The 16294-nt window shown below is 39.7% G+C and overlaps 3 protein-coding genes across 3 annotated transcripts; 1 reads left to right on the forward strand and 2 right to left on the reverse strand.

Moving 5' to 3' along the window:
* Nucleotides 1-5858: 5858 nt before the first annotated feature.
* FOMMEDRAFT_136459 (acyl-CoA dehydrogenase NM domain-like protein) lies at nt 5859-7384 on the forward strand (the record flags this gene model as incomplete). Its single annotated transcript, XM_007270107.1, has 6 exons — nt 5859-5901; nt 6252-6375; nt 6436-6575; nt 6627-6739; nt 6839-7154; nt 7224-7384. 6 exons carry the CDS (start codon nt 5859-5861, stop codon nt 7382-7384), a joined length of 897 nt encoding a protein of 298 aa, XP_007270169.1.
* A 1564-nt stretch (nt 7385-8948) lies between these two features.
* On the reverse strand, nt 8949-9413 carry FOMMEDRAFT_50565 (WD40 repeat-like protein; the record flags this gene model as incomplete). Its single annotated transcript, XM_007269838.1, has 1 exon — nt 8949-9413. A coding segment is annotated over one exon (465 nt), but the record flags the coding sequence as incomplete, so codon positions are not given.
* A 68-nt stretch (nt 9414-9481) lies between these two features.
* Nucleotides 9482-14291, reverse strand: FOMMEDRAFT_112947 (drug:h+ antiporter). The gene is made up of 16 exons (XM_007270108.1): nt 13790-14291; nt 13428-13721; nt 13240-13367; nt 12957-13028; nt 12815-12899; nt 12708-12716; nt 12496-12656; nt 12293-12436; nt 12089-12232; nt 11875-12026; nt 11621-11817; nt 11343-11554; nt 10401-11274; nt 10154-10349; nt 9978-10097; nt 9482-9927 (listed from the first exon to the last, which is right to left on the reverse strand). Exons 2-13 carry the CDS (start codon nt 13622-13624, stop codon nt 10970-10972), a joined length of 1806 nt encoding a protein of 601 aa, XP_007270170.1. The 5' UTR covers nt 13625-13721; nt 13790-14291; the 3' UTR covers nt 9482-9927; nt 9978-10097; nt 10154-10349; nt 10401-10969.
* Nucleotides 14292-16294: the final 2003 nt, after the last annotated feature.

Below are 16294 nucleotides of genomic sequence, written 5' to 3' on the forward strand. Positions count from 1 at the left end.
AAGAGTGTATTCTTATAATACTAGCATTTTACTTAAGGTACTAAAAGAGTAGATTACTATAGTCTGTTTAAGATTGTTCTATCTACAAACTAAACATTATCCTTACTGTGTGTATAACTAATATAGATCTTACAAACTTATAACTCTCTATACTAGTTTAAAGTCTAACTATTTAAGAATACAAGTAATTAGAGTTATTATAAAGATAGTCTTAGTATTTCTAGAACAGAGTATAAACTACTATATTCTGTTCTCCCTTATTTCTTGTAACCCTTACACAATTTCCTATAATGTAAAGTATAAGAGAAAACTATATTCTCTAATAATATGTATATAGATAATAGATTAGTTTGTGTTAGACTATTATTTCTTTTTTCCTAACCTTTTACTTAATGTCTAAACTACTTACTACTACTATTATAAGTTAATATCTTACTATAGCTTACTCTGAAAACACTCTTAATTATACTCTTAATAAGAATAACTAGCTAAAGAATGTTAGTAAAATAGTATTCTTTAATAACCTAAATGATAAGATTCTAATTTCTAGGCTAGGTTTACATAATCAAGAGTTTAGTTTACTAGCTCCTACCTAACAACCTGTACACAATGTTAATTAAGTTAAGTTACATTATACTATTCACTTCTAGTATAATGAAGACAGTGATTTTAGTAAAGGAAACAATTCAAATGAAGAAACTAATTATTCACTTGTTCTGAACTATAAACAACTTGTAAAACTATATACTACCTGTTCTGTAAAGAAGTATAAAGTGCTTGTCAAGTTATCTAGTAACTCTATACTTACAGAGTAGAAGGGGAAGAGGAAGGCTAATGTAAGAGAGAGTGTTACTAGACAGTTTTTAAAGAATGTGAGTAGAAGTAAAGGTATGTTAATCTAGTCTAAGTAGAGAGAAAGTAGAGTTGACTGTCTGACTAAAGACAGTAAGAATGGTTACTTACTACCTAGTTTACTTGAGAGCTTCTATTATCTTTGTTTGGAAGACATAGTTAACAGATTCAACAGACACAGTTGTCCTTAACTGTTATATTACAAACACATCTATTACTTGTACTGTGTATTCAATCAACAATTATAACTAATTTTACATGTTATAAATATGCTTTAAGATATTTAGGAGATTAAGGACAGTTCCTCTAAGGTAGAACTATTTATTTTAGTTAGAAGGTAGAGTATAGAGAACATTACCCCTCTTTATAAGTTCTTCTCTACAAATGATAGTAAAAAGCAAGTAAGATGTCTTGTTTGTAAGTGAGATACTCTAAATTATTATACTTAATAAACATACTAAATACAAGAATACATAAGTAAGCTTAAGAACAAAGCCCTAGTAAGATATTCAAAGTTAGAACCTCTTTTTAAGGGAAAGTCAAATACTACTACTTTATATTGTTATATTACTCAAAGAAAAGAAGACAACTACTAGTACTTCAGAAAATATAAAGAAACCTGTAAGAATAATAGTCTTCTTGATTCTCAAGTGTACCTTAATAACTTAAAGTATACTTGTCCTGAAGATCTTCAGAAATCTAAGAAGATTGAAGATTCAGGTAAAAAGTATGTATTCTAAAGTATATATTGTTCTTTTTAATCTAAGTACTATATTCTAGACAGTCTAAATTGACAGGTTTTATAGTACCTAGTACTGATACTATTTGGACTAAGGATAAACTTTCTGAGAGGATTGAAAATTTTATTGTTAATACAAATGTTGTAAGTATTATACTAATTTGTATTCCTTTATTCTTTTTTCTTACAAAACTTATGTTTTAGACTCTAAATACTATTAAGTACAAGTCCTTTCATAATATGCTTGCCTACCAGCAAGGTTTGAAGTATAAGCCATCTGATATTATTAGTCCTGATACTGTCAAACATTATATTGAGTAACAAGTAAGAGAGATTCAAAATGAGTTTAAAGTCAATTTGAAGGTATTTTCTTTTACTTCTTTTTCATTAGTTACTCTTCTAATTTTAATATAGAATACTCCTAGACTAGTATCCCTAACTTATAATTGTTAGACATTAGCTAATATGACAGTATATCTTAGTGTTACAGTCTATTAGCTTAACTCTGATTAGTAGTTACATACTCAACTTCTTATACTAGAAGTCATAACAAATAGCTACTCTACTAAAGCTCAAACTGAAATGCTTTACAATATTGCTAAAAGATTTGGTATTACAAATAAGGTATGATTTTTTAATCATTTCTACATAATTATACAAGTATTTATACCTTTTTAGTTTAGAAACTTAACTAGTAACAATGTATCTACTAATAATACAATAATAGTCAAGCTGAGGGAACTTTTGGCTGAGAATAGTATTGAATTTAATGCTCAGAACTAAAGATCTTAGTAATTTCTTATACTTTATCTTATTTTCCTCAAATTTAACAATTTTTTATTATAGTTGTTTTGAGTATGTTATCAATTTATGCTCTAAAGTATTTCTGTCTACCTTATCTATAGCTTCTTCTTTATCTTCATTACCTACTAATATGGATAAGGATAATGAAGAAGATATAGTGTCCTTAATCACTAAGGTTGACTCTGACAATTTCACACATCCTTAGTTACATAATACAATTCACTTGAGTTGATTATTATTAAAAGTGTAAGGCTTAATAGTAAAAGTAAGTTAAATCTAATAAGATATTGTATTCCTTGGTTTACACTGTATATAGGTTAGGAAGTCTTCTAGAGTAAAGGATTACTTTCTTATTTGTTGTAAGAATGTTAATATAAAGCCTTTAGAACTTATTTCCTTTGTTCCAACTTGATTCCAAAGCTGGGAGCTAGTCCTTAATCACTTCATTAAAGTTCAAAAAGTAAGTATCAGAACTATATATTATATTCATACTAATGTAAAATCTAGGCTGTTAATAGCTTTACTAGGAATACTGATTATACTAAACATGTCTCTTGAGTTGGTCCTAGACAGTCTAAATATTCAACATATTGATTTCTTAAGAATGACTGGAAAACATTAGAACTTATCCATACTGTTCTTATAGTATACTTTTCTTTATTTACTTATACATTATACTAATAAAATACATTACTAGGAGTCTAGTACTATTCAACAACAATTTTCATCTGACCAGATTCTAACTGTCTGGCAAGTATTTCCTACTCTTAAAGCATTTCTTCTACAGTAAAAGTTTATGAGAGATAATCCTCTGTATTCATCTCTTAAAGAGTCACTTCAGAAAGGGATTGCTTTAATTGAGAAATACTTTGAGAAGGCTACTCATTCTAGTACTCAAATTATTAATCTGTATAAGTTTTTTTATAAATATTTTAGTATTTTTAGTAGTTGACTAGTTACTTTAGTTTTGAATCCCCTTACAAAAGGACACTACTTTAAAGAGTTTTAGTCTGAAAAGGGTTAGGAGACTACTTTCAAAGTTATTAATACTGTTGTGAGTCTTTATTTTTTCTCTAATTATTTAATATCTAATGTATCTATAGTTTGAGAAGTACAACATACACTCTAGGCTAATCCCTGTACAGTTATCCTAGCCTGAGATTAGTCCTAGCACTTCTTATAAACTCTTAGAGAAGTCAGCTTTACTCTCTTATAGACACAAGTAGATGCAAGCAGTAGCTCTAGTAATGAGAAGACAATTTGGAGACAAGCTAAAGGATCCTTATAAAGAACTTACAAGGTACACTAATGATGTTGAAGATATAGACCCTAACAAGGGTTTGGATCTATTACTCTGATGGAAAGTATTCTATTATTCTTATTTTGTAATAAAGTATCTAATGTTTTACTAGGAGAATGAATTCAGGTTCCCTACCCTTTCTCAGATTGTAAGAGACTATTTGTCTATTCAAGCATTATTAGTTCTATACAAGTGGCTCTTTTCAATAGCAGGGATTGTAAATACAAAGTAGTAGAACAGGACAACTTCAAATATTTTTACTTTGTTCCAGATAGTGTATGACTACTACCAAATGATTGTACATTGTTAGGCTGGTTAGAAAATTAAGGAGGCAGATGTCTTGGCCATATTTTCTTCAAGCAGTTCTGATTCTGATTAATCTTTTTATGTATACTACTTGACTAGTCTTTCTCCTCTTACATAGCCTTTCTTTATTGTTTGGCTTAAAGTGCCTAAAATATGTATACCTTATTCTACTTACAGATGCAACTGAAAAACCAGATAGATCTTTATGTACTACTGGATGTATGGGTACTAGCTCAAGAACAAGTATATGTAGCTGTTTGTAGAGAGGAGAAATCTTGACTAGGATAGGAATGCTAGAATCATCCTCTTTAAGATAATAGACCAGGTACTATCAAAGACTAAGATCTTTTTCTTCATACATCCAGTAAAATACTGTAGTCAACCTGCTATGATTGTTAGCTTTGTTTATAACGTTTGAATGTACAAAGTGGATGAAAGCAAATATTTACAGACTCACATAGACACTGTACAAGAGGCTATAGGACTGTCAAAGGGGATGAAGCTAAGATGGTTTAAGATAAACAGACAGGAATACAATCCAGACATAAATCCAGAGAGTAAGGACAAGGAATGTATGGTTTATGTGAATGACAGTAAGAATGCATCTACTGACTAGGACACAGATGAGTGGTCTTAGCTTCTTAGCTACTCTACCTAGGAGTAGTATGTATTCAATTGTTTAGAAAATGTATAAGGTTTGTCTGTCTAGACAGACTTAAGATTAATATTACACACTATATAGTATGTATAATCTGTTCTTATCTTTAGCTCAAACAAAGTATAACTACTTTCCTCCTTCATCTGTATCAAACACAGTTTGTAATGTAAGTATAACAATTGTTGACTACTCAAGTATACATTTCATAACTGTACCTTAATAATTAACTGTAAGTGTTTCAAGTGTAAATTTAGATTACTTTGACAGACAGAGTTTTATCCTATAATAACTGAGCTTATTAACAAACCTATTAACTCAGATAGTAATAGTCTCTGTCTACAACAAGGGCTGCATAAGAAAATCTGTAGTAAGAGACTAGTATAAGTACACATTGACCTAGGTTGACCCCTGACCTGACCTGACCTGACTCACTTTGACCTGACCCAGCTGGGTCAGACTGGGTCAGGTCACAGGTCAGGATTTTTGGAAAATTCTGACCTGGGTCAGGTCATGGGTCAGACTAAAAACCCTCCTGACCCGACCTGACCCGACCTTGCGTATCACTAGTGCCAACAGCCACGCTGAGTGAGCACTGTCCAAGCGAGCTGGCGTCAAATATCAAGTAAAAGCTTGTTGCCTGTCCATCGAGCGAGTAGATGTGCGAAGCAAGTCCAAGCCTGCAGATATGCGTCTGTCATTAACTGCGCTTTGCCAAACAGTAGAGGCCCTAGAGGGGGAGAGATCCACTCGAATTCCGCCCATAAACATTTTCGGTGGTCTGTACCCACTTTGCACCAACGTGTGCATTGATTTCCTTCATGAACTGTGAGCAGGTTTTCGGGTCGAGACAGCGAAACCAGGGCACTGACTCCGAGCTGAGCTACACTCGATGGCAATGAAGAAAGACCCTTATTACGTAATATTCTTATTTTAACTGAATCACATACGAACAACTACTCTGGCCGCTGGAGACGCACACAGCTGATAAAAAAGAACCTATTTATATTCGTTGGACTGTACTTATTAGCAAATTGCACAAATCTATCCTGGAACTCGTCTAATTCGTTTATACTGATTGTAGTCTTGAAAACACGCAGGAAAAGAGAAGAAATCTTTTGCAAAAATAGTCACAGGATTGGCTTTCCGGAGTCGCGAAGGTCACTCACTCTCCCAACGTCGGCCATGTCGTCAGCATTGCTATGCTCAGTTATCGCCAAGGAAATATGCCTCAACTTTTGCAAAGTATAACTAAGAGGTATGTCTTGTGCACCGTTTTCTGCCATTCACTTTGTCACGACACGACGTGCTTAGGACTAACTCAACCTCGAGTCGTTACACACAAGCAAACATAGACGTTCGGTCTGTACACACTTTCAAATATCAACTCCTGATATTGACTCGCCATCAGGGATACAGCTCGCTCGTATTATCAGGGTCCGTATGCATTGGGCCGTGTCCGATGTCTGGGCGCCGCTTACAAAATAATACGCGTACCAGGAAGAATTTGCCCCTCGAGTCCTTGAAGCTCAGCGAATAGTAAATATCTACTTTCCTCTCTCTGCTCTCTGCGTTCGATGCTTACTCTACCGTAGCGCTTGTGCCAGAAATATCACCTGAAACGGGTCAGCTTGGATTGCTTGGGCTGAATATAAAGGGTTACGGATGCGCAGGTGTAAATAACATAGCATATGGACTCGTTGCTCGCGAAGTGGAATGGTACGTCTCTCCGTTTACATCATCATTAGTTCAGCTGTCTTAATATTGACGTGCCATTAGTATCGACTCTGGGTATCGCTCAACAATGGACGTGAAATCCTCTCTAGCCATGCACCCCATTCACACATTCGGCTCAGACGCTCAGAAGGAGAAGTACCTTCCACGGCTTGCAAAGGGAGGGATAATCCGGTGTTTCGTGTGTCTATCCCTTGACTACTACCTAAAAACAATGTCTAATCACTATTCACAAGATCTTGTAGAAACGAACCACGGATCTGATCGAGCCAGTGTGGATACAACCGCTGAGGACATTGATGGTCGGTTTATAATAAAATGTAGCAAGACGTGGATCTCCAACACACCCGTTGCAGACCTCATACCTACCTGAGCCCGCTGTAAAAGGGACGACAAGATCCGAGGGTTCCTCATCAACCGTTCATAATCAAGCATTCTCGGACTCGAGATACCGCCAATCAAAAACAAACTCGCACTGCGCATCTCTCTCACTAGTTCCGAATTCGTGGATATCGTACGCGTACCTAAAGATCCCTACTCGAAGGCACTTCCGGTGTCGAATCTACCTTTTCGTGTCTCAACAATGCGGTACAGGCTCGCTCGATGGTTTCATTGCACGAACACGCGAATACGCGCTCGAATGAACCAATTTAAACGGCCCATCGCTTCATTTAAACTAGCCCAAAAGAAGCTCGTCGAAGCGTTCACAGCTTCCACATCCGGCCTCCTCGCAGCTCTACAAGTCGGTCGTCTCAGAGATAAAGGTATGTTATCGCCCGAGATAGTCTCGATGGTCAAACAAGTGAACTGCATTTCCGCTTTGCATAGATAAGATATCCTGGATAGGAACGCATGCATAGGCAAATATCACATAAGGAGGAACGTAGCAAACTTGCGGGTGACAAATGCGTATGAAGACACCGTGGGTGCACATGCACCGATCTTAAGGAAGGCAATGACTGGAACTCAGACTGAATCAGACATAGCAATGTGAAGGAGCCGGAATTATAAACTTAAATGTGATATAGGTTAGGAAAAGATTGTATACTACTTAAACTAACTTCACCGAGCAAATATCGTGTGGCCTATCAATAGGGCTCGGTCCCGTACCGTATTATACAGATACGGCATTTTCGTATACGGTGCCGTACCGTATCCGTATAAAAAATTTGACTCAAAAATACGGCACGTATTTTACGGGCCGTAACCGTATATAGTCTGTATAATACGGACCGTATACGCCTGTATACAATATACGGCTACTAAATGAAAGAAACTCTCTCTCTAAACATAATACTGAAGCTCTAATAAGTAGTATTCAATGTCCAGACACTTATACTAGCATTTAGTAATATATTCAGCACTATTATTGTAAAAGTATGTGCAATCTGATATATATTCTGATATATACTATAATATAGGTACATCACATGACTCGACTTTATGACAAATATCACAGACTAAATTACATAACAAAATGTCAATAAGTCAAATTTTATACATTTCATGTAGATTAAGGTATAATATAGGTAGAATTCAATATTTCTATACTAAAGGGGTAATATCACAATGATGTAGCCCCTTACATCTCATGCTACACCTTGGTAAATGTAGCAACTACGCCGTATCCGTATATGGCGTATACGTTCCGTATACGGCCGTACCGTATCCGTATAGGTTTTCGGGTTCAGAAATACGGCACCGTATTATACGAGCCGTATCCGTATAAGGGTCGTATTATACGGCCCGTATCCGTATACGGTACGGTACCGAGCCCTACCTATCAACTCCAGAACATGGATGCGACAGGTTATCCTATCTGCTACAGGCACTTATATTGTCAATTTGGTTTTGCAATGAATTCATTCCATATCTCCACTTTCGGACCCGGTAGTTGCAAACCTTTCTCTAGGCATCAAGTTATCTGTCCCTGCAAAAACTGGTGTCATCCATTGGTCCAGCCCAACCAGACTAGTACCATTTGTAGGCTCACCTGATCAGTATAGTATGAATGCTGGGTAGCTCAACATTGAATACTCGTCTTATAGTACGTTTTTGATATACAGTTCAACCTTCAAAGTTGAATTACTTTATCATGAGCAATCTAGTGGGCAAAACGACTAATATGGTACAGGGTTTAATATAATAAACCTGATTGGATAACTTGCGATCGCAGCAAAAGAACATGATACAAAACTCGTAAATAGTCTATCTAAATAACAAGAACGAGTTCAGTCTTCTGACGCTTCAACACGCAAAATGTTCATCCAATTGTCCCCGTGAGGAATCTTCCTCCAGTCGATTGTCATGAGCTTTCCATTCTCGTTGTTAGGAATGCGAACTTGGCCTACATGACATATACTGCGTCGATGTTCCGGAGGGACCCATAAGAAGAGGCCGCTGTCTAATGTTCGGAGCCAGGCATCGTCTGGGATAGTTGAAGGGTTGGAAGTATGTGTAATGGAAAGCTTACTGTAGCTCTTGGCAATTGTTAAGAAACATTGCGTATTAGGATCCCACCGACTTTCGCCAAGGATCATCGTTTTGACACAAGTGTGACTATTAGCATCCCAAATACGTATTGTCCCGTCTGCAGATCCAGAAGCAATTCGTTTCCAGTCAGGAGAGTATGCCACAGAATAAACGTCACTTTCGTGACCGCAGAGAGGCCCGCCGATGTGTTTGCCAGACGTTGCGTTCCAAATTCGCAGCATACGGTCGTAAGACCCAGAGACGATCCGGCTCCCGTCCGGAGAATATGCAACACTCATAACAACTCCGCTGCGACCCTTGAGAGGCTCACCAATAGGCCTGCCGCTTCGTGTGTCCCAGACCCGTAGTGTCCCGTCATTGGAGCCAGACACAATCCTTGTCCCGTCCGGGGAGTAAGCAACGCCAGTGACGTGGTCGCTGTGACCGCTGAGGGGCTCGCCGATGAATTTGCCACTTTTCGCGTCCCAAATTCGCAGAGTCTTGTCCCCGGAGCCTGACACAATCCTGCTTCCGTCTGGAGCGTATGCAACGAGTTAGCAGAGTCGCAGCATTCGTCGAGTGCATCCAAGACAATTACCAGTGAGCTATCAAGTGGAGGGTGACAAACGGAAGATTGAGCAACCGGTTGTTTGACCAGGAGGTCAGATCGACGCTCCAATCCCGACTCAAGGTCGAGTTCACCTCTGCTTTGTAGAATGTCGAGAACAATGGACCGATAATCTCTGTGCCATTTGGATAGCTGATACGCGATAGTCGGTATGATTCTCTCTGGAGACCGGCGCTCGTGGTCGTCTGCATCGCAAAAGAAGCATCCAGCAAGCCGATTCTGTGCATCAAAGAGACGAGCAGCCGTGCGTGCGATCGCTGACTTTCCAGATTTTGCAGATCCATAGAGCCAGAACAGTTTTGACTCAGATTTCGACCAGTTTTCTATCACTTGGAGCGTTTCTCTCCTCGATCCTTCGAAGCATGCATTTTAGAGTTTGTAGAATGCTTGTGGAACTGGCCGCAAGTGCGTGAGGGTTGTGTCTCCTACATATGACTCTGTGCAGAGTATGTGAGTGGTGGTTGAAAAAAGAGTGTTCCAAGCATACCAGTCCTCAAAACTGTCTTCCATGTTTCTGTCTTGACACACCAGTCGAATGTATCCTTTAGATGTCTCAGCTCCTCTTTTTTATGGTTTACTTCCTCGATACAATTGTTTAACAACATTCCTGTATGGATTACCGTTTTAGAAGGCGTAAATAATAGAACGGTGATTCTGATTTACCTATCACAGTAGAATCTGAGTACCGAATTATCATCCTTGCAATTTCTTCAAAAAGTTCGAGCATTCTTCCAACCGTCTGTGCAGATATACCAGCCTTTGGACAGTGCATTGGAAGTTCGACGAATGGCAGAACTTCCGCTATCTCCGATATAAGTTCGGACGCTGCACTGTGACATTCCTGCTGCTTCTTACATGCCTGACGAAGGAATTTAAGAGTTGCAACCACAGATATAGAGTGGAAAGCTACCTCATAAAGTTACTTTACTGCATTTACTGCAAACACCACTACGTTGGCAGCGGGGTGTATCTAAAGACTAAAGTCAGACAAAGCTGGTGAGAGATATGAGCATGGGCGATCAAGTCAGGCAAGCCTGATTTAGTAATAATGATGATGTCATACTGTGTAGTTTCGACTCCTTGCTCAGCTGTAGTGTGGAAAAAAACAACACTCTCTTCTGAAATACTGAATGACTGTAAGCCTGACTAACACAATGTAAGTATGTGGTCATAGATCCATAGAGTAGGCTACTGAAATCTTGACAGCAGGTTTCAATAATTCATATAAAGAAATATACGTCTTGCGTTGAATCGAGTTCATCTGTTCAGCATGGAGTGAAATCGTCAATTCGACTCTAAGGTATAAGAACAGACGTAAAATACAAAAATTTACGCTTAACAAGAAGCATCACCTTGTCTTATATTGCCGATTCCGATCACTTGGCCGATGTGTAGGTTATAGAACTCATTCACCCTTGTAAACGCAGCTCTCACCCCCATAACCCACATAATGCATAAACCGCCTTGTCAGCTCCGACATCAACGATTATGTACCTCCGGCCCAACTTCCTCATCATCCACAGCGTTCTGTTTATTCCCTAGGTACCAATTCGGCATCCCGAGCGCGAGCAAAATTGGTATGGCTGCTATCACTGTCGCGGCGATGACCATGTCTTTCATCGTTGCGTCGTAAGCTGAGATGACACCTTCGCGAATTTCAGATCCTCGTGGGTACGTGAGTACGTCTGTGATGGATCCGAATAACTCGTTTCGTTGTTCAGCGGGGACGTCCGGAAGGTATTTGGTGAGGTTATCGGGCATTGTAGTAGACCAAATCGCACCGGCTAAAAAAATCGACCGTATAATTAATTGTTGTGATTTTAACGAGACGGAAGATATTGGTTCGGCTCACCAATGGCATTCCCAACTCCACCGCCGATTTCAGTCCAAAGCAATACTACAGCTGTGACCATTGCTACGTCTACGTGCGGAACGCTAGCTTGGGCACCAACTTGGCCTGCAACTGCTGCGAATCCGCCTCCGAGACCCTGAAGGATTTGTGTCCAGACAATCTCAGCCGTTGATGCATTGGCGCCGCGAGAGTGGATCATCAAGCCGCATCCACTACAAGGTTTCAGTGAGCCCTAATTATCTGAATGCAGGGAAGAAATGGAAACAAAAGATACGCACACCAATCGGATACATAATCCGCCAATGAGTATGAACTTGTAACGACGGAAATAGAGCATTGATGCACCAGCCGTTATACCAAAGACAGTCAACGCAACAGATTGTGCAGAGGCAAAATACGTCGCATCAAGTTGACTCCATGGTTTGACGACGAGAACAAAGGAGTAGAGGTATACATATGTAAGATAATAGGAAACCTTTGGTACGACGAGTAAGACATTATTGAGAAGTGGGCTGATAAGAGAAGAACGTACGAAGTCGAAGAATCCGATCCAGCTCGCCAGGACGACAGACCGGTTGCGTAAGAAACGTGGAGCAACTACGGGTCGTTTCGCATAGCGTAGGTCCCATACACCAAAGATGAAGAAGAACACAATTCCGACGACAAGCATCGCAATCATTGACTCTACCATACATAAGAAGGAACGAGTTAAGGCCAGTATCCGAAAAACAAATGCAACCACTCACGGTTCTTCCATCGACCCTTCGCTTTCTCAGCAAGTGTAAGAGGAAGGAGGAGGAGTGCAACCGCTGCACCGAGAAACACAAGGCCAACAACGTCCAGTTGACCAAACACAATATATGCACGTTCCACAACACTCTTTTTCGACTCTTTAAACAGAAAAACAGAAAATAAGACCAAGTTCATGAAAATTAGATTATTGAACTTACCAAACGGAAGTGCGTCTTTTGAAACGCCATCCGCTTCGAGCGACTGCTCAACAATACCAAGTTTCCTCGCCTTGCGCTCCGCCCAGAATAGTGTAATGATTAGTGGCAGAAGCGTTGCAGGCACTAGGATTGCAAACATTCCATCTGAAATACAGTATTATGTTCGCTCAAATTATTAGACGAGAGAAGCAAAGAAGACATACATCCCCATCGCCAGCTACTGTGCTCGATGACGGCAGTTGCGATGTTCGCACCGATGAACGCGTTGACGACGAATGGAAGGCTGACCAGCGAAGAAACGAGGGCACGCCATTTAAGTGTTGTTATGTCTGCGATGATGATTTGGGTAAGGAGCTGTAGCCCACTAAACAAAGTGGTTCATTAATAGAAACTGCAGAGGAACTAAAAGACGTACGTGTATCCTCTGTTGCAAACCATGCATATATAACAGTAAGCAAAAGACAGGAAGAAATCCGCTAATTAATCCCTTGTTACTGAGAAATTCAATAAGGAACGACGTACACAGCGTATATAACGATCCCAACAGCAATAGCCCCAATGTTCCGAGCGCTCGCAATGACGATATATCCGATCACGTAGAACAATACTATAAAAGTAGGTTCTCATCAATCACAGCCTTGGCATCAAGGATTGATCAACTTACGGACGCCGAGGTATGCATATGCACGAGATGTCACGTCGGCAACTTTCGCAATAACGGGCTTGCCAACGGCGACTGGTGGATGCGATGTCGTATGAGGTCGAACGAGGATGAGGACGATGTTAAAGTTCCGTCAAAATTTTTGTTGTAGAAGCCGATGTACGTCCGAGATCCGTAGGTAGAGTAGCATATAGGGGATATAGGGGGAGTAAAGAAGCAGTCGGTTATGAAATACACCCGAAAGGGTCAATTGAATGGAAGGAAAGACGAGAGTTCAGATACACACTGATGATGGACTGAGCCGTGCCAACGGCTGCAATGAGCGAGTGCTGCCCAAGCGAACTGGCGGCAAACGTCAAGTAAAAGCTTGTCGTCTGTCCGTCGAGCGAGTAGATGTACGAAGCAAGTCCAAGCCTGCAGATATGCAACCGCCGTTAATCGCGCTTTGCCAAACAGTAGAGGGAGAAAACGTACGAAATGAACAAGATCCACTTTGAATACCTCCCATAGACCTTTTCGGCAGCCTGCACCCGCTTCACGCCAACATGTGCGTCAATCTCCTTCACAACTTGCGAGCGAGTTTTCGGGTCGAGGACGGTAACACCAGGGCGTTGAGTCGCTCCGTGCTCGCTGTCTGAATCGTGCTCCTTCTTTTCGTAGTCCGTCGACATCTTGTCTGGAGTCTCTATCACGAAGCGAGACAGAGAGGTGACAGAATGAGGGAGACAAGCGAAAATTTGGAGAGGGGGGAGGGGATCGTCGCGATAGCTGTTATGTAGGCAAAATCTGATAAGATTCACACGGTGTGGGTCATCTTATCTGATATAGGCACTAACCTTGTCAATTTTCGTTTTCGGATGAATTGCTCCGTTATCTCGTCTTTTCGGACCCGGCGGTCGCAAACCTTATCCAGGCGTCGAGTTATCCCACTCTGCAAGAAGAATGCTACAGAAGGACGTGTCAGGTACACAAATTATTTGGGAAGAGAACGTTGAAGACAAGCCCTTGAGGTGATATGTCGGTAGTTTTGCGTTGTTTCCCCTGCATCAAAGAAGCCTATCGACCCTAGGAGGTGTCCACTGAAGGCGCAGTCAGGTGTATTGATTGTGCCGTTTCACGCGTGCCATCATGATAGCTCCTCTCCACGACTCCAAATCCAAATTGTCATGCCACTCGTCAAACCTTCAAACCTGCCTTCTTTCGACTGTTCAATGAGGTTGGGTCCCTGTCTGGATCATTTGTAGAAGTCCCTGTTTGACCCAGCATGCATGTCGACCATCTCTTCAGATCCCATCCATTCGAGACTTTAAGCAATATCTTGACTGGGACGTACGTGCTCGTTGAATGGCGCTGAGCACTGAGCAGTAATAATTTGTGCACTCGAACGGCCAGGTACTCCAAATCACGTGTGTGACACAGTTGGTCAAGATCTGATATCGATCAATTCCATCTTCCAAGCTTTACAGCACTCCTTTTCATCATTTACAATGTTCGTAAGCATGTATTGCGACATGTCTTCTCCTTCTCCTTCCCCTTCTTTCTATCATATTCATCTATGCATATATTAGGAACATGAAAATTATATGCTGATGGAAACAATGTGAACAACGAGCTGTACTAATATTACACTGCAAATTAGATATAATATTTCAGCATCATGTATATGGGAATGTGGAAGGAAGTAAAGACGATAATACTCTTGTAAGGATTGCGTATTTGATGTATTGCATTTATGTATTGTAGTTAGCCACCTTGCCACATCTTACACTTACTTTGTGATGTTCTACAACAGTGTATTTCGTAACACTTGGGAAGTTTACTTTGCTCTTTTTCCAACCGATATATCAACCTTTCAGTCTCCCTGCCTTGGCCCCTTCTTTCACCCATTACTGTACCACTTACTACTAAGTACACAATCTAATACTCAGGCATCTGTATAGCTGTATAGGTTCAAGCACAACAAAGTAGTTGATATCTTACTCTAATAATAATGTCTGCAAATCAAAAGTTTATAGACCTGATGAATGAAAAATGGGATATGTTGTCAAGTACTATGAAGGATGATGAGGAAAAACTTGAAGCAAAAATAAATGACAGTTGTGAGTCATTTTATTCCTAGCTCCTCTTAGTGTATTGTTTAAAGACTGACTACACTTGCTTAACACAATAAAGCTTTAGCATTCAAAATATTCAATGTTAAAAGCAATAACACTATAGACTATACTTTTGTGTACAGAGATAATACAAGAGAAGGTACAGCACAGAGTGTGATGACTCTTATATCAATATTACTGGATCTTACAGGAACCCAGTAACAAGAAAACAGTTATAATTAGAACCAAGTAACAATGAACTACTTAATAGATAGAGTAGACAGGAGATAGAAATAAATAAATACAAATATATTATGCTTGAAGGAATGAATCATTCGTAATACTGCTAGATAAGGTGTGCAAAGTTATTGCGCCCACAGAGTTGTATCTGTTCCCCTGCCCCTCCCTCTCCAGTGTGAAGTCAACTGATACAATGTCAGACTGCAAATTAGATACACTACTTTGACGTCATTTGCATGAGAGTGTAGAAGGAAGCAAAGACACTAATACCCTTGTGAGGATTGTGAGTTTGGTGCATCACTGTTATTGCAGTAGGCTGGCTCGCCACAACTTACATTGTAATGTTACACAAAGGCGCCTTATTCAACACCTGGAATGCTTACTTTGCTCTGTTCTGTGTCTCACTCCAGAGTATCGACATTGTGGTGTATCTGCATTTCTCCTCACTCTCACCCATAACTGTACCTCTTGTTACTGCTAGACCTAGCAATAGAGACAATGGAGACTATAGAATTTCTACTGTACATCTTTCATTTGCTTTTGTACACTTTATCAACACTACAACTTGAGCAAGACTAATTGCCTCTTTTTCAATTCAAACCAAAATTATCTACGTTTTGTGTCTATCTGGACGATTCGTCATAATAGGTCATAAAAAAAAGAACCTCACAAGACAGGACTGTCTGTCTGTCAAGTGTGTGCACCAAAAAAGAGAGTTTATCCGAAACATACACTACAAAGCACTCGTCATTGCTTCAAGTTGTTGTTCATGCCAGCAACTTCTGCTTCTACATTATCCCTGTTATCTTCTTCAGTAGCACTCAAAGGAACCTCAGGTAACCTCATTCTAACAACAATAGTAGTACACATAGGTGCAATTATACAGTGTGCGTCAAAAGTATTGCAACACCATATGACAATTTACTTTTTTGCTCGTAACTCAATCAAATCTTTATCAATTAAAGTACTGTAAATTGTAGAGTAAAGAAGGACTACTATGCTACTAAA

This window comes from Fomitiporia mediterranea (genome assembly GCF_000271605.1).
Source record: "Fomitiporia mediterranea MF3/22 unplaced genomic scaffold FOMMEscaffold_11, whole genome shotgun sequence".
In the NCBI taxonomy this organism is placed as follows: Eukaryota; Fungi; Basidiomycota; class Agaricomycetes; order Hymenochaetales; family Hymenochaetaceae; genus Fomitiporia; species Fomitiporia mediterranea.

Excerpts from the sequence above, each read along its gene's own strand:
- FOMMEDRAFT_112947 (XM_007270108.1), bottom strand. The coding sequence starts at position 13,624 with ATGTCGACGGACTACGAAAAGAAGGAGCACGATTCAGACAGCGAGCAC. Across the intron at positions 13,029-13,239 it reads CACGGCTCAGTCCATCATCA|TCGCCGTTGGCAAGCCCGTT; the intron begins GTGTGTATCTGA and ends CGCATCCACCAG. Across the intron at positions 12,900-12,956 it reads ATATGCATACCTCGGCGTCC|TATTGTTCTACGTGATCGGA; the intron begins GTAAGTTGATCA and ends CTACTTTTATAG.